Source organism: Sinohyriopsis cumingii, chromosome 1 (assembly GCF_028554795.1).
Source record: "Sinohyriopsis cumingii isolate HCF-2022 chromosome 1, ASM2855479v2, whole genome shotgun sequence".
Lineage (NCBI taxonomy): Eukaryota > Metazoa > Mollusca > Bivalvia > Unionida > Unionidae > Sinohyriopsis > Sinohyriopsis cumingii.
In genome coordinates, this window is record NC_142961.1 from 109,612,560 (window position 1) to 109,638,888 (window position 26,329).

General features: G+C 37.0%; 1 protein-coding gene across 1 annotated transcript in view; it reads right to left on the reverse strand.

Moving 5' to 3' along the window:
• LOC149807579 (DNA-directed RNA polymerases I, II, and III subunit RPABC1) overlaps positions 1 to 26,329 on the reverse strand; it is a 49,743-nt gene that overhangs the window by 17,908 nt on the left and 5,506 nt on the right. Inside the window, exons 3-7 of the mRNA XM_089968284.1 lie at positions 25,738 to 25,799; positions 22,992 to 23,131; positions 15,063 to 15,143; positions 7,296 to 7,354; positions 3,199 to 3,277 (exon numbers count right to left, since the gene is read on the reverse strand). Coding sequence (XP_089824410.1) covers positions 3,199 to 3,277; positions 7,296 to 7,354; positions 15,063 to 15,143; positions 22,992 to 23,131; positions 25,738 to 25,799 — 421 coding nt within the window. The remainder of the gene's footprint in view (positions 1 to 3,198; positions 3,278 to 7,295; positions 7,355 to 15,062; positions 15,144 to 22,991; positions 23,132 to 25,737; positions 25,800 to 26,329) is intronic.

Consider the following 26,329-nt stretch of genomic DNA (forward strand, 5'->3'; position numbering starts at 1 on the left):
GTGATTCAACAAAGAACTGTTGACACATCAGTACAATGCTGACCATAGCATATGTAATCGCCTTCTATTTTGGATTTCAGCAGGATTCGAACTCAGTTTCATTAGGACTTTTTATTACTAGGACTACTATTTTTTAATTCATGGATTATTTTTGGATTTGATTTGTAAAACTAAGTTCTTTTTCTCATTTTTACCTTGCTTTTCGAGGGAAATAAATTATTTGTTAAATTTTACAAAGCTTCTTGTCTTCACTCTTTTCTTGTTATGTTCTGTAAGAGCCTAAACAAGTACCAGAGAAAACTGGGTTGCTCATCCTTGGGATATATGAATTTTGGCTAAAATATTTCGGAAAACAAAGTATCATTTCACATTTTAGAAACCTTAGTGAAATCAACAGGCTTTTATACAATATCTTCAAAGTTGAGAACTTTTTTAATTCTATCCAGCCAGAAATTGATAAACTTCTTCCTTATCCCAAAAGTAAATTATCCACAAGGGTTGATAACTCTAGATGCTGACAATTCCAGAAATGAAACTGTTAACAGACAAGATAAAGAGACATAACCACAATCCTATTCCAGAAGCATAAAAATAGAGTCCCAAATTTTTATTTTAGCATTCTTCATGATCAATATGATTGTCAGAGGGTCTGAATGTGAAACTGTTCTCAAAGTGAATGCCATCAGTTTTAAAGAGCAAAAATGTGTACCAACTGTACCCAAAATGAATGTCCCCAGTTTTAAAGAGCAAAAATGTGTACCAACTGTACCCAAAATGAATGTCCCCAGTTTTAAAGAGGAAAAATGTGTACCAACTGTACCCAAAATGAATGCCATCAGTTTTAAAGAGGAAAAATGTGTACCAACTGTACCCAAAATGAATGCCATCAGTTTTAAAGAGCAAAAATGTGTACCAACTGTACCCAAAATGAATGCCATCAGTTTTAAAGAGCAAAAATGTGTACCAACTGTACCCAAAATGAATGTCCCCAGTTTTAAAGAGCAAAAATGTGTACCAACTATACCCAAAATGAATGTCCCCAGTTTTAAAGAGCAAAAATGTGTACCAACTGTACCCAAAATGAATGCCATCAGTTTTAAAGAGCAAAAATGTGTACCAACTGTACCCAAAATGAATGCCATCAGTTTTAAAGAGCAAAAATGTGTACCAACTGTACCCAAAATGAATGCCATCAGTTTTAAAGAGCAAAAATGTGTACCAACTGTACCCAAAATGAATGTCCCCAGTTTTAAAGAGCAAAAATGTGTACCAACTGTACCCAAAATGAATGCCATCAGTTTTAAAGAGCAAAAATGTGTACCAACTGTAACCAAAGTGAATGCCATCAGTTTTAAAGAGCAAAAATGTGTACCAACTGTGCCCAAAATGAATGTCCCCAGTTTTAAAGAGTAAAAATGTGTACCAACTGTACTCAAAATGAATGCCCCTGTTTCAAAAAGCAAAAATAATCATAAAATTTTGTAATGAAATTAAAGAAAATTTACCTGGTCATATTTTCTTCAAATTTTATCCAGAGATAGGCAAACCAAGGCACTTTAATCTCTATATGAGTATGTGCAGGAAAAGTTCTGGCATTTTTTTGCTAGATGATAAGCTGGATTTAACACATTAACCCCTGGAGATTTTTGTTAATTTTGTGAGTAGGAATCACACTTTGGGGGCTGCCTCTGAATACATCCAAATAAATCTGCATTCAAGAAATTTCCATTTAGCTTGAAGCCTAGTTTTTACTTATTAGACCCATCATTTTTGTGTCCTGGCTACTTTTTACTTGAAATTCCCAACTTATCCTACTTTTTGCAAAGGTTTGCCTGTCTGTGTGCAGTTCAGACATGGCTGCCTTAAATATGAGGCCAAAAAGTCTAAAACTGAGACACAAATCTGATTCCAACAATGGGCAAAATTTTGTATGTAAAAAGATCGGATCTCACAAAGCCATTTTTTCCCTCTGTCTTTTGTAATACGAGTAGAAAGTCCAGATTATTTTGTATCTTTGAAAAGCTATGTCTGTCTACTTTTCTGTAATACCATCTATTCTGGTGTATCTTAAATGACCCTGATGCTACAGAGCTCAGAAGTAGGGTACTACCTCCTGATGCACAAATGTACCACCAGGGGTTAATGAGTGAATGGGTACAGAATAAGTATGACTTCAAAAAACAAGAAAATAACCAGGTACAAAAGGTTCCACACACTTGTTTACATTTTTCATGGCAATGACTAACCTTATCACAAATGAAATATGTGTCAGAAAGTGAAATTCTGTGAAACCTGTTGAGCATAGCCAAAGTAGAAACAAAATCCATAACATTATGGGATGGGCAAGAAACACTTTATGTTCTCTAAGTATTCTATGGAGACCAACCAATTTGATTTTCCAGCCCTAATCATGTGCAAAAGTTGTTTAACTCACTCAGCCCCAATCCCGCCAGTAGGCATGATGAGGCTGTACCCTACTTCCAAGCTCTGCAGCATCAAAGTAATTTAAAATACACCAAAGTGGGTGGTATTACAAAAAGCAGACAGATATAGCTCTACAATGATACCAAAAATCTGGACGTTCTAGTTGCACTACAAAATACAGAGGGAAAAACCTATTTTTTTGGGCCCGTTTTTTTTCTCAACTAAAATTCACTCGTGGTCAGAATCTGATTTTGTGTTCGGAATTTAGACCTTTTGGCCTCAGATCTAAGGCAGACCAGTCTGAACTGCACACAGACAGGTGAACCTTTGCAAAAACTAGGATAAGGTGGGCATTTGGAATAAAGAGTGGTCTCCATACAAAAATGATTGGCCCATTAAGCAAAAAACAAAAACAAAAAAACAACAAATACCAAATTTTACCATTCTGCTCATGCGCAAGCAAAATAACCAATGGAAAACGATGTTTCTAATATAACTAGGCATTCGTCTCATGGAAAATCTGTAGAAAGTCAATATATCATGATGTATTCAGAAATAGCCCCCAAAATGTCTTTCCTACTTGCATTTTAGGCAAACACGACATAAACCTCTAGGGCCAAATGACTTAAATACAAACAATCATGTGTGGATCTGTAATTCAATAGCAGAATAAATGTAAAAAGATGACAATGATATGCCTGCATACAGAAAATATGAGGTTTTAACAACCACCCTCCATCTTTCAGCACAAAAGTATTACTAAACAACACTTACTTGTCCTCTTTTCAGACCAAAATAACGAGCCACAGGGTCTCCTGCCTGTATCCTAGGCAACTGAGATTCTTTCAATTTGCTTAAATTAATTAAGGAAAAGTAAAATCAATGTTGTAAATGCCACATATGTTGACATTCTAATTACAGATGTTAAACAACAGCTAGACACAAGAAAATGACAAATGAAGGAATTACAAATTAAACATGCAAATAATGTGTTTCAACTTTTGTGTCAAAATTACCTGGCTGGTCACAGATGATATTCATTATTATTAATTCTGTTGACATTAAATATTGGTGTCAAATTTTTTTATACCAGGTAGATAACCTCTGTTTTACAGTTTGCAAAGAAGGGTAATTTCAAACATTGCCCAAAACTGATAACTGCACAATGGAACGATGCAGAATGATCAGAACAACTGTCAAGGTACAAAAATAAAAGAAGCTTATCTCCCACAGGATCAGTTGTCCATGAAATCTGGGTCACTGGAAAGCTTTATATAGAAATTTATTCCACTGCGGTAAATGGCATATATTATGAAAACAACTGTCTTAAGGTTTCTCTAGTATCTTCATCTATATCTGACAGTATATCAGCATCATTTGTCCAACACTGAAAGGCTTCTGTAAAAGGTAACTTTTTGTCAAAGTGGGTAAAATTCTGTAAAGCATTTATTTTTTGATAAAGTTGTGTAGATGTTTTCCTATGTTTAGTAATGGTGGCTACATTTGATAGCAGATAAGCATCATTTCTATAAACATGAAAGGCCTTCAAAGAAAAACAAATTTTAATAATGTTATACTTAACCACTATTACTGAATTGCTGCATCTTTACCTGGTGCTAGTTCATAGTCCTGAGAAATTATTCCCTCCACCAAGCACTAGTAGCTGGATATATTGAACAAAAACGATCTGATCCCAGCCTGATACTGTAGCAAGCTTCTGGCATTTAGAATATGTCCTTTTTGACTTGGACTGAGACTAAAAGGAAATTGGCAGGAGTGAATGGGGTGGGGAGGAGAGAACTGGATGATAATAGCAGACAAGTATTACATAATTAAAATTAGTTTACCCCACCCCACAAAAAAAAACCCTGCAATTTAAGAGCAGTAAATACATTACCTGCCATTATTGCATTGCTGAATCTGCCAGTACACAGAAAGATAAATGGCTGAAGAAAAGTTGTCAAAGCAAGCTTACCATTGTGGTCTGCAGGGATGGGATTAGAGGATGGCTTGACAACTTGTTGGGATGAAACAAATAGGCCAGATGCATAAATGACCTCACTCTGGTATGACAGTGATTGAAGATAGAATGCTGAGAAATGGACTGAGACTGCCTGAAGGCAGTTTTCATGATATCATCGAAAGACAAATAATCCTGATGTCATGACGACAATTTTCATGAAAGAAATATCACTCAGTCGAAGAAACTTGTGAGCTGAGATGGTGGCTGCAAAAGTATCAGATGTACCGTTGAAAGGAAGAAAGATCGGTATGACCCTTTTTATCTTTTGATTTAGACCGGCAAAGGAGTCCATCTTGATCATCTCCCAGCAAGAGAAGAACAGAGACTGGGTATTTCACTATGAACAAGAACTACCAAAGGTAGCTGATTCTTGACCAGATAGCACAATGCTAATAATGGCCCTGTCATGGACATACATAGCACAATGCTACCAGTGGCCCCAGTCATGGACATACATAGCACAATGCTAACAGTGGCCCTAGTCATGGACATACATAGCACAATGCTAACAGTGGCCCCAGTCATGGACATACATAGCACAATGCTAATAGTGGCCCTAGTCATGGACATACATAGCACAATGCTAATAGTGGTCCTAGTCATGGACATACATAGCACAATGCTAATAGTGGTCCTAGTCATGGACATACATAGCACAATGCTAATAGTGGTCCTAGTCATGGACATACATAGCACAATGCTAATAGTGGTCCTAGTCATGGACATACATAGCACAATGCTAATAGTGGCCCTAGTCATGGACATACATAGCACAATGCTAATAATGGTCCTAGTCATGGACATACATAGCACAATGCTAATAGTGGTCCTAGTCATGGACATACATAGCACAATGCTAATAGTGGCCCTAGTCATGGACATACATAGCACAATGCTAATAGTGGTCCTAGTCATGGACATACATAGACAATGCTAACAGTGGCCCCAGTCGTGGACATACATAGCACAATGCTAACAGTATCATAATGAGAGATCTTCACACCCTGTTTGCACTTTAGCTCATTCAGTACATCGTTTGTTATAGATTTAATACATAATGTCAGGGGAAAATGAGCTCTTTGACGCCTAAGTAACAAGCATTTTGTGGACAAGTTAATTTTATAGTCATTGTATAGGTTCTGGTTGTTTGTTGTTGTATTGATGTTGTAGTTATTAAAATATAAACACCAAGAAAAAATGCCACTGTCAGAGACAGAGATCTGATCAGTTGTCATAAACATATAAGCCTAACTATTTCCTGCATTTATTGAGTCATCCATCTATATCATGGGTGAATTCAGGATTAGACCTTTGTCTCGAAATAAATGTATATTGTTTCTGGATGAGTTAATTCTATCTTTCAATTTAATTACTCATCAGGACGTAAATCAGGAAATCTAGACATGATAAACAACTGGGATTTCTGCAGGATGTGTATCAGGAAATCTAGACATGATAAACAACTGGGATTTCTGCAGGATGTGTATCAGGAAATCTGAATAAGTTAAATAGCTGGAATGACTCCAGGATATTTACATAGAGGGGGGAGAGGGAAATTCTCTGCTTGCCATTTTTATAAGTGGAGTTACAATTTTAAAGGTGGCTGGGGAAGCTTTAATATGAGAACAGTACCTATGACTATAAACAGTCCCCTTATAATGTTTCTGCAAATGTGTGTGTGAGAAAAATAACATCTAATAATAAAGATCAAGTTTAGAGCTATTTATTTTCATTCCATTATTGGCAAAGCAGAATGATCATATGTAATGACAATGACATTACATTACATGAATCAGAATTGCATGTAATACGAGAGACATTACCACTGCATGTAAAAGTAGGTACCAATGAACACCAGAAACTGCACGTAACAGAAGAGACATTTCCAATGAACGCCCAAAACTACTTGTAACAGCACAGACATTACCAGTGAACACTGAAAACTGCATGTAACAGCAGAAACATTTCCAATGAACACTGAAAACTGCATGTAACACCAGAGACATTTCCAATGATCAGTGGAAACTGCATGTAACAGCAGAGACATTTCCAATGATCAGTGAAAACTGCATGTAACAGCAGAGATATTTCCAATGAACACTGAAAACTGCATGTAACAGCAGAGACATTACAATTGAACACTGAAAATTGGATGTAACAGAAGCAACATTACCAATGAACACTTAAAACTGCAAGTAATAGCCGAGACATTACAAGTGAACACTGAAAACTGCATGTAACAGCAGAGACATTTCCAATGATCAGTGAAAACTGCATGTAACAGCAGAGACATTTACAATGAACACTGAAAACTGCATGTAACAGCAGAGATATTTCCAACGAACACTGAAAACCGCATGTAACAGCAGAGACTTTACAACTGAACACTGAAAACTGGATTAACAGAAGCAACATTACCAATGAACACTGAAAACTGCATGTAACAACCAAGGCACCACTATATACTGAAAACTGCATGTCTGCCATAGTACAATCATGCAAAAGGCAGTTGGTAAACACTTTTAATACCTAAATAAAAAGTGTCTCATTGCTCAACAGCAAAAAGTCAATTAGTAAGCACTTGGATGCGGTTTGTTGATCTGTATAGAATGAGATCGATTATAATTAATTAATGTTACTGATTTTCTTATGATCATGGCATATCAACTATGAGCAATTTTGGCATGCTTGTTCATTTTTCCAATTTTGAGTCCTGAAGAAGAAAACGTTGAAATAGAATGTGTTGTTCTCACAATATAATGGATAAATCATAAATAAAGATCACCTTTGATAACTTTCTTATTTTAAATCAGAAATGTATGTTTTCTTATTGCACATGAAAGGATACTATCTTGTTAATAATTCTGATTTTTCTTCTGGAGTCATCACCACATGTTCAGGAACAAGCTGAAAAAGAAATTTTTATGTTTTTAAAATCTGACAAAAAGAAAATGATAAGAAAACAGCGAGATGGAGTCAAACTTTTCATGACTAAGACTCTTCTTGATTAAATAAATGTCTGAGTTCTAAAGGGTTTAGGTTTACTGAGGTTCCCTGTTTTCCAAATTATGAGACTGAATAAATTACATTTCCGTACATGTATATATACATATTACTTTCATTATTTTTGGCCATACAATGATTATGCTTCTGCTGCAACAATGATCCTTTTACTCCAAAAAAATGTTGAATTAAATTTGTAACTTTTTGTAGGCTTTTATTTAAGTTTGATGGGCGAGGTCAAACATATCACATCATTACATCAGTTCTGAATCTATGCAGCTGGGGTTGATTAATACAAGGCATTCACAGTAAAAGCCCTGAGACACACCACAGCAGCAAATCTGGCCTGTATATTACTTCCATATTCATGCAAGTCCTAACAACCTGTATTTGTATATATTTTGCTGTATAATCACTGTGTTGATGCAATAAAAGTTTAGATTTTATTTTCCTCTTCCATAAGTTAGTTTTAATTCCCAACTGATATCTGGCAAGTTTTCTGGCAGTGCACATAGCCCGATATTGCCCTGGCTTGTAAATGCTCAATTTGTTTTTAAGTCGATAGTTCTTTTGATCAAGCAGCCAGTTTAATACATATACCTGTTCCATGAATGTTGACTTAATCCTTTAGCTTGTAAAGGCAGCACCCTCTTTGTTTTCCAATGTAACAACCCTTTGATCAAACTGCAAGTCTGATACTTGCTTGGTCCCAAGTAACAGAGGGTTGTTATTTTATCTCCCTGTGATCTTGCTGCACAATATACACATGTCCAGTTGCATCCTTTAAGACATTTTACAGACTGTATGATCAAAGTATTACTTACAGAGCCCAGTCTCAGTTTCTACAAAAGCACCCACATATGACAGTGAAGAAGAGGAAACAGAGACAATATTTATGATGACTAGACAACGACTATGGAGGATTTCAGAACTTCACCAGACAAGAGTATGAATTCTTGGACTTTGTATCAGATGACATCAGATAGTGATATTAATAGAATACATTGAATCACACCAAATCTCGACTTAACTTTTACTGTTTATTTGTGTGGGTATGTGTGTGTGTGATTTGGATTTTTAACGTGGCTTTAACAATTTTTCAGTCATATCGCTAAGATGTCTGCAGTATGACAGTTTATAGTGATGTCTAGCACTGGGGCATCATGCCGCAGACATATAGCTTGATGTCCCACCCAGTCACATTATCCTGACACAAGGCCGACCAGTCCTAACACTAACCTCTTAATGCTGAGTGCCAAGTGAGGCAGCTGTTAGTACCATTTTTGTAAGTCTTTGGTATGACTCGGCTGGGGATCGAACCCACAATCTCCTGCATCCAAGGCAGATGCTCTAGCCACTAGGCCAACGGAGTGGTATTGTATATTTGAAAATTGGACTCAAGACAATTGTAATTAACATATTACCAGACACTGCAAATCAGACCATTCTGTACTATTTTAATACCACTATGTGACCTATAACTGAATTCATCGATTTATGATATAAATGGATTTAAAATGTTAAACATTATGGACTTTAATGGATTCAATTGGAACAAATTGTAAGTTGTTAATTTATTTGTGACAAATTCCATTAAATAATATAACTGTAGGAAAACTGCAGAACATTTTACATTAACCAGGAAATATTTCTGATTTATTTTCTGGGCCCAAATCATATTGTGATGGAATATTATGAGTTAGCTTAAATGTAAATACTGCAGAGTAATACCAAAAAAAGTCAGACAACCAGACTAGCAATTTCTGGATTTCATCCATGGAGAAAGCAAATTTTATAGCAAATTATGTTTCTCCAAGAATACTCACCTAATCACATTAATATCAGGAATATAAGCCTGCAACCTCCTGAATCCAGCCTTACTAAAATACAAAATTCCAGCTTTTCTGTCTATATGATATAGACAAAGGGTAGTAACTCTTGCACATTACCTCCCCTTACCACTGGTAGGTGTTTTCAATTTAAAGTTAACTACCAATGAGGATGCTTGAATAGTGGTGTGGCTGGGAGGGTCTTCACGTAATGTGATCGGATAATTATTCTTGCAGAAACATAATTTACTATAAAATTTGCTTTCTACTTTGATTACATTCTCTGATCACATTAACATGAGAAGAATAGGTAAAGCATTTTAACTTTTCCTGGGGTATCCTTCCAAGGAAGAAAGACTGAATTTCCAATGTGAACGATAACCCTTTGTCCTGCATAAACAATACAGCCTATGGTCACATGATATCTGACCTCTCTTTCAAGGGCTGATATTCTGACTGAAGGGAAGGACTCAAAATTGGTAAACTTGGTCATGATAAGCAAAGCAAGGAATCCGCTGTGATGCCATGTGAATAGGGAATGAAAGTAGGCATGTGAGACTGAGACTGATTATATACTAATACCCTTTGGATGGAGAGTTGGATAGACCTCACCATCTCCATCTAGAACTTTGGCAGAAGAATGCATCTGTTGAGACAACTCATGTCTATGATCAGCCTCAATATGCCATTGGCTATTATTTTCAGGGACCAACCATGAACAGAACCCTTGCTATTCTTACTTTTGTACAATTTCCACCTCCCATTTGCTGATTAGTGACTGTATCTCCTGTTGAAGAATATTGTCCTTCTCCTGATTTGATGCCACATCTGTTAGAAGTGGACAGGAAGAAAGAGCATGTTGGATAAATAAAACCTTAAGTCCTCTGAAATAACTTAGGTCACCCATCTGTTTTACGGAAATTGGTTGATACAGTACGATTGGAACTGCAGCAGTCTGAATCCCACCAGTAGGTTGTCTATGAGTGGTGGGCGTATTAAGTCAGCTTCAGGAAATGGAAGGCTTGGGGGTTGAGAAACTTGGCTCTGTATGATTGCTCCATGACTGATTGGTCTGTTTCAAGAAGGTTGAGATCTGAATGAAACTTTTGGCATAAAAGATCCCTTATGCCAACTCGTGTGCCTTTCCCTTGTTGTGGTGTGGATGGCTTGGTCCTAAACAAGGAAACAGAAGGTGTGGATTGTTGAAGGGTAGTTCCTGAGCTTTCTGCCTCCGAACTTTCTCAATGCTAAACCAAATGGAATCCATCTATAAAGTTAGGACATGATGTAGAGTGTAAACATACATCACGACATAGCAACTCAAGACTGGTGGAAGCAGTAAACATATTAGCCAATGTATAGTGAGATGCTCTGCTAATGACCTGAGTAATTCGGGCTTTAGACTCCCTGGAGTAATGGTTTGCCAATTTTTATGCTAGCTGGAAAATCACTAATGATGATGTGGCAATAATGTTTTGAACCAGTTTTGATTAACATTCTTATAAATTCGTGTGGCAGACATGTTGACCACCATTACAATCTTATCCAATGCCAGGAGTTCAGTATGATACAAGGTGGAATGTGTCTTGTATCAGTGTGACAAGAATATGCCTGGTATATGGCATTCCAAAGAGAAATCTGTAGCATTTCCTGGGTCACAGATATGTTCAGACAGCTGATCTTTAATCTCCTCGAGTTTTGCTGATTGGGGAAGCAGACAGAAAGGAGACATTTCGTTATCATTGATACTGAGTGATGCTTTCACTTTATGCACGGTGGTAGTGGCAGGAGGGCATTCTAAAGCAGGCTGCATCCCATGTATCTCAGAGATGCAGCATTAAAACTAAACTCTGTCCTCTCCATGGTCAGATTGGAAAAGGGCTGCCGCTCAGAAGTATTTTCTCACTGTGCGAATACTCCTGGTCCCCATCTGTTCCAATATGGTGATAAACCCTGCTCTGAGGTAATGATGATGCAATGCCATTGTCCCTAAATAAACCATTGTTAATGCCGTGCACGTAGGCAGTGAAAATAGGATGTGTAGCAACAAGATATGTAGATTTAGGCACTGGTCAAGCTGGTATTTCAATATTCTCTCTATTGTGCATGTTGCAAACGCAAACGGAGTCACCTAACATACATCACTCTCACAAAAATACATAATAACTGGTGAGCACCCTGTGATGCACAAGTCTGGTGACTGACTGGTATTCAATGTCCAGTCAAGGACAGATTTGGAGATGAGAATCTGATTGAAGAACGAGAGTTGGCAACATATATATTATGGTAAGAGCACTGTTCTTCCCTCTTATGGAAGGTGTGAGACTTTGGCTGAAAAGATTTTCAAAAATGTTCATTGTGGCAGCCATATTAATATCATTTTCATTCAGGATCAACTAGATACCATAAATAATCTTCTCGTTTAACCCCACATTGATATGACATTATATTTATTAGGAACAGCAATAACAGAATTTTCAAGATGGCTGCCTTGGTGGACGACAGATCAGCACCATTTTCATTTAGTGTGAAACAGACATCATAAGAAGTCTTCTGGTGAAAATCTGATGTTGATATGACTTTCTACCTTGATGTAGTAGTGATATGATTTTCAAGATGTCCACTGTGGTGACCATATTAGATAGCAGATCAATTTATCTTTTTAAAGACAAACTAAAAAAACTAGTTACCATAAAAGGTCTTCTGCTGATAACCCCATGCGGTTTCCATTCAGGAGGAGTAGCAGTGGCAGTATTTTCAAGATGGCTGCTGTGGTGGCTGTGATTTGTGTCAGATTGGCACCATTTTCATTTAGCACTGCTATGCCACTACTTCATGTATCTTCCAATCAGCTGATTTTAATCACAACACGCTGTAGTCGAGTGTGGCCATTTCGAGATGTCTCCTCGTACATCGAAATGCTCATTACCCATTCGTGTATTTTGTACAACAATACAAGATTTTAAAATTAAATTACCTGCACAAACATTCGAAGATGAGAATAATATATTTGGGTAGGTTTGTCATGACTGATCATATTGTCTAATATTATGTTAAATTAGAAGAATTAAAACACCGAGTTGTGTGTATTACTGTCGTGAGGTCATGTTCCATCAGCATGGTCGATTTGGATTGGCAGATCGATTGGTTACATGTGCCAAACTAGTATATAAGGAGCATCGGTGTTCCAAGTTGGAGACAGATAGGGGTAGGAAAATAAGGCAGCAGACGGATAGAGGAAAGGGCTGGTGAAGATTAAGATCTAGAATAAAGATTGGTTAAATCAGGGAAAATGAGAGACGTAATTTTTAAAAAGGAATATTTAATGTATGAAATTCTGAAGAATAATTTGGAACTTAGACTTTAAACTACAAGTTCTCATAAGCAGACGAATTTTGTACACACGAATTTCGGAACCCAAATTTTGATTCCAAAATTCAAAACATATTTCAAACATAATTTGCCCACATTATATATTTTTAACACTCAGGATTAGGTTTTGTAAATTATTAACTGGTTTTAGCTAATTGAGATATATCCACTCTGGTTCTATCCACTGGTATGTTTCTATAAGTAAAACCTGAATCTGTAAACTGGTAAAAAAGGTGTAGTTCTGTTTTACAGATGAGAAATGATTGAATAAACCTGTCCTGGATTTTTAATCTTTCTTTACTGTTGTTTTTATCTCTATTGCTAAAGTCAGACAAACCTTTGTAGCTTCAAGGTCTGAAAAAGAAATCTAAAATCCTGAGTAGTTTTCCAAACCCATGAGGTTACAGTACTAACATTACATCATACGTCTTTAAGTGAAAACCACATGTTGAAATTACCATCCATTCAAAAGGAGTAGTGATAACAAGCTTTTCAAGATGGCCACAACAGTAGTCATATTGGCTGTCTGGGTGGCACCATTTTCATTCAGTACCTATGGCTAAATGGCTTACTGTTTAGAAAGAGTAGCAATAACAAGATTTTTTAGATGGCTGCCATCCTGGCCATACTGGATACCTGATCAGCACCAATTTCACTTGGGATCAACTAGTCATCATAAAAAATCTTTTGGTGAAAACAATAACTTGATAGGAGCATTCACTCAAGAAGAGTGGTAATTAACAAGATTTTCATTATGGCTGTCATTACTGGATGGATGGCAGTGTCATTACTGTCTGTCCGAGTAGCACTATTTTATACAAAGACAGATTAGCCCTTGTTTTGAAATTGTGTGTGTTTAATTACAATTCTCAAGTAGTTTAACAGGAGTAGCAAGAACAATCTTGACTGTGCTAACAGATGGACAAACACATGTTCACTAGCCAAGGTTCTGATGAGTTAACCTTATCTACACTTGTTGGACCAATCAGGTAATACAGTGCAAGCCACTGCATCTAATCAAAATCATGTTCAAATTTGAACACTGTTCTGTTCCTACATGATCCATACAAGGGGAGCACACAACTGGACTAATAAATAATCAATTGCAAGTTCATGATTGTACAAATATATCCTTTCCCTCAAATACACCTTTCTCTCTTGTACATAGTCATACTTTTGATTAAACTTACAAAGTATCCTTTTGAAGTCAATTGCATACACCATTTCTGGCTCAGGTACAAAGTAACAATGCACCACTGTTACATGCTTTGAATAGTTGGCATTATATACTAAGGGAGACAACTCATGAAATCCAAGAGGTATCAATATGACAAAGCACTCAAATATCTGATTGATCCACCAAGGTGTTGACAGGTTTAACATATTGGAACTTTGGTTAGCAAAGAGAGGACAAACGTTGAACAACGTACAGCTGAGAGTGGAACAACAGGCCATCCCATAATATCTTCTGATCCATGACCAGTAGAGCTAAAAATGAAGATGACTTGACACAATATATTAACAGCCAAGTCCAAGGCAAAATGTATTGGATAATTCCAGACTGTGATCATGCTCTATTCCTTAACGCCCCCTAATTACTAACTTGCAGAAGGAATAATTAGCTTGGACTGGGGACTTAGCATCCCTGCAAAGGCTTGTAAAGCAATAGTAGCATGTAATGTATTACTACTATTAAACTTTCATTTACTCTGCAGTTGTAACATTGTCAGGCCAGTTCCTAAGGTCATTTATTGATGTCATTTCTCACAGTAAAAATAATGTAAGCTCCAGCATTGTGCCAGCAGCTGCAACTGTCACCTGAAACTGGATCATGGTCACTATCAATTCGAATGTTATCTTTCTACTGACTAGCGTGGGTATGTGGGAAAGCCTGCCAGTAGCTTCTCGTGGGTCGGTGGTTCTTCCCGGGGTTTTCCAGGGTTCTTCCTCCACCAGTTATACTGGCCACCATGTATAGCCTATCTTGTGCTGAAAAATGGCGTTAAACCCTAGAACAACAACAACAACAAAAATCTTTCTACTGAAGATTGCATAACCTGTTGAAACAAGGCGTGTACTCACAGTACGAAAATACATAATAAACTGTCCTGCACTGTCTAAACAGGCTATGTGAAATTTATAGCAAACCTCTATGAAGCAGACACCTGTCAACATAAACCATTTTTTATTTATTCCTAAGGGTAGCTCCTTCAGACAGAAGTCATTGCATGTGTGCATACAAATATAACATGCACAACCAGGCAATTGAGGTGAATTTTAGTCGTAGAATCTTTGATTTAGTAGTTGGGAGCTATCATGAACATGTCTGTTATAACACTTCAAAATTGGTTTTGGCTACAAAAACAGCTTAAAGCTCCTTTTGATTTATTAATCAAGGCACCAAAAGTTACCATGTGTTCTGTAATGTTGATCAGAAGTTCGGATTCCAAGAACTGCTCAAGGATATACTTGGGGGCCATATCCACCAATGACTGCAAAAAATAAATTATTAATTTATTAGGTGTTATTAATTAAAGTAATTAAGCTATATTCTATTAAGAGAAGAAGGAAAAAAAACCCATCAACATAAAAAGTCTGATGAAATCCTATCCGTGGAAACATGAGATTGACTTACTTCCACACACACTAATTGAACCTAATGATTTAACCCTTTAAAATTCCAAAACATTCTTGTGAGCAGTTTGTTGATAATTCATCAACTGAAACATGAGATACATCTATATTTACAACTAATTAACCAAAGAAGCCATAGTGGCCTTGACCTTTCATTTCTTTTCAATTCAATATCTTGAGATTACAAACTTTACTTCTTTACCTGCTCACATTAACACCAGAAGATAAAAGTATGCTACCTCCTGAACCTAGCCCTACTATAAAGACATGATTTGTCTTTTCTGCCGAGATCATAAAGACAAAGGGCAATAACTTCTCTATTACCTCCCCTTGCTGAAACTAGATGTCACTAGTTTTTAATCTGGTTTTTTAATCTGACTTAATTAACAATGAGGACCTCAAATGGCTGGGGTGCCTGGGAGTGATTTTTTTAGTAATGTGATAGGGTAAGTATTCTCTGAGACACATAATTCACTTTAAAATTTGATTTTTCCTTCAACCATGCTTACATTATGTAAGGAAAATAGGTAATTGGAGGAGGGAATGCCAAGCATCCTACCTTGGGTTACTAAGAAATAAAGAGGATGGATTCCCAATGTGAACACTAACCAGTTCTTCCAACTTGAAGCAACACAGCCTATAGTCACAAGATCTGTGTATATATTGGTAAGAAGATGATTATCAAAGTCCTCTTACTGACAAAATTTCACTTGAGAATCGAGTAAAGCTAAGAAGCTGTGTTGGCTTTAACTGGGCCTGGTTGTCTTCTGGGCTACTGCAACAAGATCCACCAGTTTCTGAGTTATCTCTGCATAGATAGATCTCTGAGATATATAAAAATTTGTTGATGTTGACTCTGCATGCCAGCCAACTGCTTCTATTTTGACATGATTTGAAATGTTATGTTTGAAAGCAAGGCTTGTTGAAATCCTCAAGAAGACAACTCTGATCTTTGAGACTTCTGAGTATGCCGAGCACATAATCTACTGAAGATAGGACTTGTGTGGGGTGATATCCAGCTTTTGTGTGTGCCGCAAAATGCCTCTGTGTGCTTCAAGTAGTCTTTAAGGGTGTTTACAGCATCCTGCATGGCCACTGCTTTCAATGTGTCTATTGAAAAGACAGAGTCTATGACAACTCTCTGCAATTGCCCACAGACAGCAACATATTTTTGGCAATAAAGCCTGGTTATATCAAAAGAACCACTGAACTATCTGATCTGAACTGAAGGTCAATCGAAAGGACTTGCTCACCTGGCATGTCAAAACTGAGGCTATCAGGAAACATGTTTTGAATGAGAGTAGCTTTAGTGAGAGCCAGGCTAAAGCCTGAATTTTATCTGAACCGAGCCATGTTAACGACCAGAACATTCCATTTTGGAAAAATGGGGTGAGGAATTTTGGTTGACCCAAGTCAAAACTGGCTAGTAGGTCCAATAGATCTTGATCATGACTGATATCTCTTTTGCCATGATGCCTGAATGTGTCAGATATCATGGAGTGGTGGACTCTGATGGTAACTGGGATAAACTTTTCTCCTCGTAGTGCCAGAAAATAAGTCAACAAGTTGAGGGATCAAGGCACTCAGCACCAGTCTCTGAAAACACACCACCTTCACTCATAAGCCTTCAGACTGGACGATCTTGCTCTTGAGTTTCTTTCCACAACTGAAGGTCAAACATTTTTCTCTCACAAGGCTGTCCTTATAAAAGCCATGTGTGAAGGAGATTATGGCTTGGGCACAAGTGGGACATCTGTGACCACAGTTGTCTTTGCTGACTGGGGGAAGGATGGAATCTCTTCCTCGTCAATATTTAACATAGCCTTTACCTTATAGTCATGCATGGCAGTACGAGGTGGTGGACATTCTGAGACTGAAAACACCTTTTATATCTCTTCGACAGCAGCCTTAAAGCCAAACTCAATCTACTCCATGGTTGGATGGAGATCAGGACTATTCTGAACCATTACAGAGAGCTGGTTCACTGGTAGTCTTTTTGGCAAAGCTGCAGCCTGTGTGGAATGTGGTCTGGTCAATGTTGGTACCAGCTGTGCCATCAACATGGCTGTACAGATGTATCTATCACTAAAAACCTGTTCAAGACATGTATGCGTAGCCATGAGCCTCTAGAAATGGACAGATCAATCACCAAGATCCTTGCAGTTGTTAAGAACTGAAGTTGTAGGCATGGCTCGTTGGATGGATCTATCAGTAAGATCCCCAAACTGAGAAAGCAAGGCTGGCTAAATGGCTAGGACAGCTTCTAATGGTGATTATTTAGAACAGGATGGATCCATGTACTCGGCCTCACAGGCCTGAATGCCAGTGCTTGGACCTGCAATTGGTTTTATGACCACTTGACTGCCAAAAATTGGGGTGACATTATTCCAATGTGCCTGAATTACCTGTGGAAGAAGAGAATGATACAAGGGCAAAATCTGCCAGGAATTTAACAACTGCATCATTGTTTCATAAACCAGCCGACGCATCTGTATTTCTATGTTTGGCATAGATAAATATGACTGCAAAATGTCAGTGTTTTGCTCACCCATCTCTGCAGAAGTGGTAGTAGCTGATGGCTGCAAATGTCACTTTAATGGTTGTAGTGTTGGGTCCCCAGCAAGTTCCCCCCTCCCACAAGACAGACAAGAGATTCTGTTTTTGAATGAATACTCAATACATTTGTGTTGTCCTTGCATAATTTTCCCCTCTTTTCCTTGCCTTTGGTTGACTTCTGCAAGACAGTGGCCCATACATCCTCATACCATAATGCGCACACACTGGAATGTAAGGACAAAGTACATTTTGTACACTAGAGATACGACTCATGCACGTCTTTCCTGGCCTTAAGCTTCTTGCAATTACTGCATTCATCAACACGTTTCACTGAAACAACACAATAATACAAAACTTGCATAAATTAACAATGCAACATATTAATATGTTGCTAAAACAACATCCAGCAAATTGGAAGTGTGCACTAACAACAACCATAACCGAGTGAGCAAACAACTGGAAGTGTGCACTAAACGATATGAATCAATGATAGTGTGTTTTACCAAGCTGTCTAAAGAACCAAAGTCCAAGAAAGTGACAAATCCATGAATCTGTTCGGTAAAATTCAAACATAATGTATACCACCTGTAGAGGGATGACTAATAAATAATACATATCCACATTTCTTGATGGATAGTTAAAAATCAAAATAATATTGGCCTGGATTGACAAGATGTTTTTTGAACTATGTAGACTGAATAAAAGAGAAGCTTGAAAACTAGCAACCTCTGTAACTCATCTGAGAGAACTGGTCTTGTTGGTTCATTTTTTCGACTGATCACCATGTCTTATGCGTGTGGAGTTTATATACCCCTAAAGTGGTTAGGGGTTGAACAGTTCCCTCTGATAAGTTACGAAGATAACAAAACCAGTCAGGGACCGGGGGTAACTAGACCATCCAGCAGATGGGAGGGAAAGCTTCCACATCCGATCATGCAGCATCTTTCTTCACTTCAAGTTCAACTGGAAGTGAGGTGACTCTCTGCAGGATACCAATCATATAGACACCAATTCTACTGAGAGACCAGTAAGTCTCCATGGAAGTGCATCAGTGCTTCATTCTAGTTCTTCCAAAACCAGTAATTACAAGAGATGCAAAAGACAACAAAAGGAGAAAACTGGATAACCTGGTTTCTGAATGCCAACAAGTTGAGCTACTACCCAACACCTTAATCCCGTTCTATAAAAATCTAGGAAACAACTGTCAAAATTTGTCAAACTTCAAAATGTAGCTGATCATGTTCAAGAGTGCAGCCAAAAAGGCAGAATTGCTTGAGATCAACTTTGCTTTAATTTGCAACCTCATGGAACAACATCCTCTCAGATACCTCAAAGAAACTACTAGTAACAAGCCTTAGGGGACAAAACTGTATGTGTGTTTCTGGTTAACAGACCCTCATTGTTGTTTGTTGCAAACCCTAGCACTCCCTCCCCATTAATTTTTTTAATACAATTTATATAAAAAAAACAATTCCTGAAATTGATTTGTGCATGTAACTGAGCTGAACTAGCCAAATACTTGAAGCACTTAGTACATTATATACATATATACCAATCATTATAATATATATGTTTGTTTTTTTAAACTATCTACCTACCCCAATTTCAAAACCAGTGTATATGAAACACCCACATTTTTTATATAAAAAATTGGGGGGGCGATCCTTACTTTTACCCATACAGTCAACAGAATAGATGATGTTAAAGTCTTTCAAAAGGCACTACAACACTCCGAGACACCTGTCTGCCAGATTAACTTGGTAACAAGGAAGCATCATTAAAACAAATCTATGAATGATTGTCTAAATTTTGCCTAGCCAAATATGGTAAATTATTTAACACATTAACCCCTGGTGACGAGTTTACGTGGCAGGAGATAGTAGCCTACTGCCAAGCTCTGTAGCGTCTTGGTCATGTATGATGAAATAAAGTGTGTGGTATTATAGAAAGGTAGACAGATGTAGCTCTACAATGATACCAAATAATCTAGAATTTCTAGTTGCACTACGATTTTTTTCCACCCAAAAATTGCCTGTGGTCAGAATCAGATTTTGTGTCCGGATTTTAGACTTTTTGGTCATAGATCTAAGGCAGACTGGTATGAACTGCAAACAGACAGATGAAACTTTGCAAAATGTAGGAAAAGATGGGCATTTGGAATAAAGAGTGGTCTTAGTGGGTCCATTAAGCAACAAAAAAAAAGAAACTCCAACTTTTACCCTTCTGCTCATGCGCGAGCCAAATAGCCAATGAAAAATGATGTTTCTAACACAACTAGGCATTATGTTAATGGAAGATCACCTGGAAGTTGATGTATTTGGATGTATTCAGAAATAGCTTTCAAAAAGTGTTTCCTACTCGAATTTCAGATGAAAACGACAAAAACCTCCAGGGGTTACTGCGTTAAAGGAAATCCCGATTTGAAAAAGGAAGTAAAACATTTCATCGCTTCTTTATACACTAACATACCCAACCATGAAGTTTTAATATCAATAGACAGAACTAGGACTACTAATTAACCAAAATATTGTCCCTCCAATCAGAGTGTCTTAGACCTATTAACCAATATGCAACAAGATCTCTTTGGCCGATTGTCAACCTGACTGTGCTGGACGCATTCAAAAAGGAACCAGTCTTTGCACAGAGACTTGGTTCTAAATTAAGCAATCAATAAGCGCTAAGTTTTCAAGTAAACACCCAAGTTTTACGGGTAAAACATTTGCAAACAAAGTACTAGACTGCAAGACCATTAACTGCATCTTTCACATGAAAATGGATAATCTGAAATATTTAAAAGCATATTCAGAAAACAATGAAACATGTCAAAGTTAAGAGGGCATTGTACTACACGTATTGTTATTTACTTACCTGCCATCTTTGTGGAAAACAATATCTGTAATAAGAATGATACCCAAATGTCTAAACACTTTAACCAACATAAACAGAACATAAATTGTGTTCAGCATCAGACAATAGAAATCATCCAATCTGAACCTGAGCTCTTAAGGAGCAACTTTATTTGGAAAGAAATAGAACTTATTTTATATACCAATTACATACCCTACATCCAGTAGTGATCAACATACATCTGTGTTTAAATGGGAGTCCAGGCAATTCAAAATTAAAAACTAGCAATACCTGGCAGCAGGAGAGATAATGTGCAAGAGTTACTGCCCTTCGTCTATATAACAAAGGCAGGAAAGATTAACTTTCATCTGTTTTATTTTAGTAGGGCTGGATTTGGGAGGTAGTAGACTTATATTACTAACATTAATGTGATTGGGGAACATATCTGAAGGGGAAAAATGCCAGTTCCCAATTAACCATATGAGCTTAATCCCATGAAGATTCCAAAATGCAAATTGGAGATATTGCACTAAAATCTTCCACTTGATAATGACACTGAATGCATGTATTTATAGACACACAATATGACTGCCATGTCTTGCCCTTTGCAGAATGCTTTGAGACAATGAAAAGATGGACTTGTGAGACTTATATACAATCCCACAAAAGTAGCATGTGTGTCTATATCCACTGTCAAATATGAAGCATCAAACCTTTGTGGCAGGACCCAAAATTAATTTGTTGCCAAGTGTAACAAAACTCTTGCCTTTACAGTCTTTGGTTTAAATAAACTTGTTAATATCAAAGCTTTTGTGCTTTTGATTGGTGGTTCCTAAAAATATGGACAGAGTTTTTCTCAAAATTATATCACTGAGTGTCATGTCAAAAGTCACCATTGTATTTGTACAGCACTTTTGAAACCAGAATGTAATGACCAATGCTCAGAATGTAATGACCAATACTCAGAATGTAATGACCAATACTCGGCATGTAATGACCAATACTCAGAATGTAATGACCAATGCTCAGAATGTAATGACCAATGCTCAGAATGTAATGACCAATACTCAGAATGTAATGACCAATACTCAGAATGTAATGACCAATACTCAGAATGTAATGACCAATACTCGGCATGTAATGACCAATGCTCAGAATGTAATGACCAATGCTCAGAATGTAATGACCAATACTCAGAATGTAATGACCAATACTCAGAATGTAATGACCAATACTCGGCATGTAATGACCAATACTCAGAATGTAATGACCAATGCTCAGAATGTAATGACCAATACTCAGAATGTAATGACCAATACTCGGCATGTAATGACCAATACTCAGAATGTAATGACTAATGCTCAGAATGTAATGACCAATGCTCAGAATGTAATGACCAATACTCAGAATGTAATGACCAATACTCGGCATGTAATGACCAATACTCAGAATGTAATGACCAATGCTCAGAATGTAATGACCAATGCTCAGAATGTAATGACCAATGCTCAGAATGTAATGACCAATGCTCAGAATGTAATGACCAATACTCAGAATGTAATGACCAATACTCAGCTCACTACTACAAAGCTTTGAGCAGTCTACAACAACCACTGTAAACATTTATTATCATGCAGAAGACAACCTCATACTTGTGTGACTGTGTTGATCCCTGCGACAGGACATAAAAGACAAAAAATTATGAAGAAAAAAAGAAATCCACTGCTATAATATCAAAGTAGAGGTTTAATAATGAGTTGAGATAAACCAGAATATCTTTTTTTAAAAGCACTTTTCTTCAAATCAGCATCAGAAGGCATTATCATTGTGTACTCTTAAAAGCCAGACTTAAGTGGGTCAAAGTCGCAGGTTTGAGAAACACCCTAAATTTATAGTCACTATTATGGAAAGTTTACCAATGAATAAACACACTTATTTCTACTTCCATCTATATCAGTATAAGAGGACCATTTGTACTGGATTGGATGTATTAAGCATCAGAAAACTAAATGCGGTCATGGATTAAATACAAATACTTAATGCAGTCATGGGTTAAACACAAATATATATATATGCATTTATAATTGTGAACATCAATACTGACAATGGGAACTGTACAATAGCCCTTCTTGTACTTTGTAAAATTGGGAGTTTAAACCTGATTTGAACACATTTCTGGGACACTCCCTATGGTGTCTCTGATTGATCAATCCCTCAAACTTCATTCGCTTGAAAACATTTGAAGACAAGAAATGGAGAAGAAGAGAGGAGAATGGAAGAAAGTGTGAGCTGTTACCGTTTACCTGTTTGGCTGAAGGTGTCATCCCCACCTGAACCACAATAATTGCCTTGGTGATGTTTTCTTCCTGCATTCTCTGACAGTAGGTCTTAATTGTTTTAATTCCCACCTTGGGCTCCTCAGGGAAGAACACAAACATCTGATCTACACGGGGAAATAAATGACAAGAGAAAAGCATGCAACATCTGAGCTGAATGCATAATTCCAGGGGCAGAAATAGTCTTGCATCCTTATCATGCCCATATAATGGCCATGAAATTTTTCTGCAATAAGTAAATCAACTTGTTGAGGAGATACAAAACGTTGATAGCATTTCAGTGCTTTAATATTTTTATACAGTTTTGCAGCAAAGGGCATTCTTTTTGCAATAAAAGGACTACTGAAATTTTGCATTTAATTTTTGGGGATGTAGAAACAAACACAAGCACATTCATTAATTTAACCTAAACTAAATAAACAAAAATTAGTGGAATAATTAGTAAGGTACAAAGATTTAAGGTGTTTCAGTGATCTAAGTCAGGCTGAAAAGAGGGATGACAGAGGGAGGTATGGGATGGAGCAGAAGGGTGCTTTAGGTGGAAATAAAGGTAGTGAAGGGGGATCTAGCTGATCATCATACATGTGAAAATTTCCAACTTAAAAAAAATAATCCTGCGATTCCTTATGTGTTTTTTCTACAGACTTGATTTTGGTCTTCCATATAAAAAGTTGAACAATTTTTAAAGATGGATTTGGGTAGGTTCTCCTCCAACGGGGTCTTGAAGGGCTTTGCCCCTGATCTGGGGACCAGGGGCCGAAGACCCCAGGCCAAAAATGCATTTTACACTCATAAAAAACTGCTCCTGGTGCAACTTATCATCATAAAATATGAGTTCAATAATTTTACAATATTTATAGTCACATGAATTTGTTCTCCAATACTAATGATGCTGAAGTTATTTCATGTGCATGTCAGTAATTAAGTCACAATAATTTTTCAATATTTGCAGCAAATATATTATTCTTCTCTCTTTTCATAACAAATCTGTAAAATAAACACCCAAGTACATCAACTATATACAAATAATCCAATAGATTCACTTGTCTTCTTCTCCAATGTACACAACCTGTTGATATGCCAGTCAAGCTCTTTTTGCAGCTTTGGCAAAGATTTAGTTAGCCCTCCTTTTTGTCACCACTGACTTTTTTGGCTCAATGTGCAATCGTTTCTTTTCCTTCTCAATAAGAGCCTTTTCCCTTTCAAGCGGTACTTGGCGACATGCAGTGCGCATATTCTGACAGAGGGCTACATCTGTTCTCTCATGCAAGAAATCTTTCTTCTTATAGTAATTAACTGCACTTTTACAAGATGCCTTCTGAGCTTCAATTTTTCCATATGCAGCTTCTTTTGCAGGTGCTGTTCCAAACTCTTTCAACCGTGATAACCCTAATTTAGATCTTTATTTCAGAGGTCACAAACTGCCAGTCCTCTAGTGTTCAGTTTTTTTAAATAAAATGACCAACTATATTTCTGTCAACATTTCGCTCCAGCCATTCCCATTTCCATACATTTTTTAAACCTTTATCTATACTTCTCGTGTCATGGCCTCTCTCAACAACTTGGGACGCTACGTTTTGCAAGCCTGCTTCTTCATTCCATTGCCATCAGTTTCCATTACACGAAGATTCACTGGATGAATTGAACCCTTTGACCAATCAGAATACTCTATATGAGAGTCGTGTGATAACTAATATATGGAACAAATTTATTTATAAGGGTCACTGCAGAATGGGAACAGACCATTTTTGAAAAACCGGATCAGAGATGATAAAAACAAACGGACTATATCAATTCAGTTCTGGAGAAAAGCGAAATTCTGCTTTAAAACAAAGAAAAATCATGTCTGCTTCTAAACATCAATAACCTTATTTTTTTATAATACTCCAAAATATGTAAGAGTGCATGCTAAAAAAGCCAGTATTCTATGAATACGCATATCACAAGTCACAACACAAACTCAAAAGCTATATTTTAACCTTTTGAAATCAAAAGCTCATGAGTGCAAACCATCTGGCTATTTCATTTGATTTTTAAAGGTGCATTCATTTACAGATGATTATGACAGTGGATGCCTTGATTGTATTAATGATAACAATTAAAATACAATAATATTTGTATAAGATTAATGTATTGTTTATAGGGTGACTCACCAAGGCCAAGTTCTGGGGGTGAGTGGTTACTGAGTCACACATATATGATTAAACAAATATTCATGTTATCTGACCATTTTTATCCCCAGTACAAACACCATCTCTGCCAAATTTCAACAAATTTTCAAATTTTGCTGTATTTTGTAAGGAAAGTCAAGCTGCCTTTGCCTTATCACCTTCAAAACAAGTCATGAGCTGTTTCAACAAACTTGAGGTGAGGTGATGTTGTCCAACATGAACCACAGAATAATGATGCACCTGTGTGTGATGCCTGTGAAGGTGTGGTCTGTTTTCTTAAAATTGGTGTATGCTCCACTTTCAATGTTTCCTCCTGCAGAAGTTGTTCACTGAGGCAGCATTAAAGTCATGCTGATTGTGTCCTCATCCTTGATGGTTTGTTTCCTTGCCTTCTCATTAACCTTGGTTCTCTGTTTGGCTAAAATGCCTAACAACAATTTTTGTTGTCTGTCGACTGCAAATTGCTTATTTTCTGAATGGCATGCAATGGTTCTTCACAAGACCAAGTCCTGTGAAAACAAAATACTCATATTAACACTCACCAGTTGGATCGTCGTTGTGAGCTACCAGAATGATGAGATCACTTCTTGCTGGTCTCCTTTCACTGCAAAAACAAATGGTAGAAAACTATGACCCACTAGAGAAGGACAAAGGAAAGGCAAACTTAAGCATAATTTTAATCACTTTAAGTATTCCAGTTTAAATGAAGAAAGAAAAAAAAAGGATTGTATGAAACAAATAAGAGCTCTTCCATAAAATACTAAATACAATTATGGAATGCAGTGGTCTCAAAATATGATTTCAGAAAACCTTGAATTTTATATATCTTCTATTTTAGATACATTAACAACCGAGTTTACTATGATGTAGACACTATTACTAAGGCCAGAAAACTACTTTGTCTTGTCAGCGGTTTTATGAGTGTTTATTTTTATTCATAAGACCTATAAATCTGCAGATCCCTGCCACTTTGCATGCTTAAAGAATAACTACTCACAGAAAAACCTTACAAAATCGAGGCCTGAATGTGTGTCTAAAGCTCTGCTAAAGTCCAACCATCTCCGGTATCCATCTTTTGTCACAGTAACCTTTATTCTTGCATTTATTACGAATCTATGGTCTTAAAGTAACAGA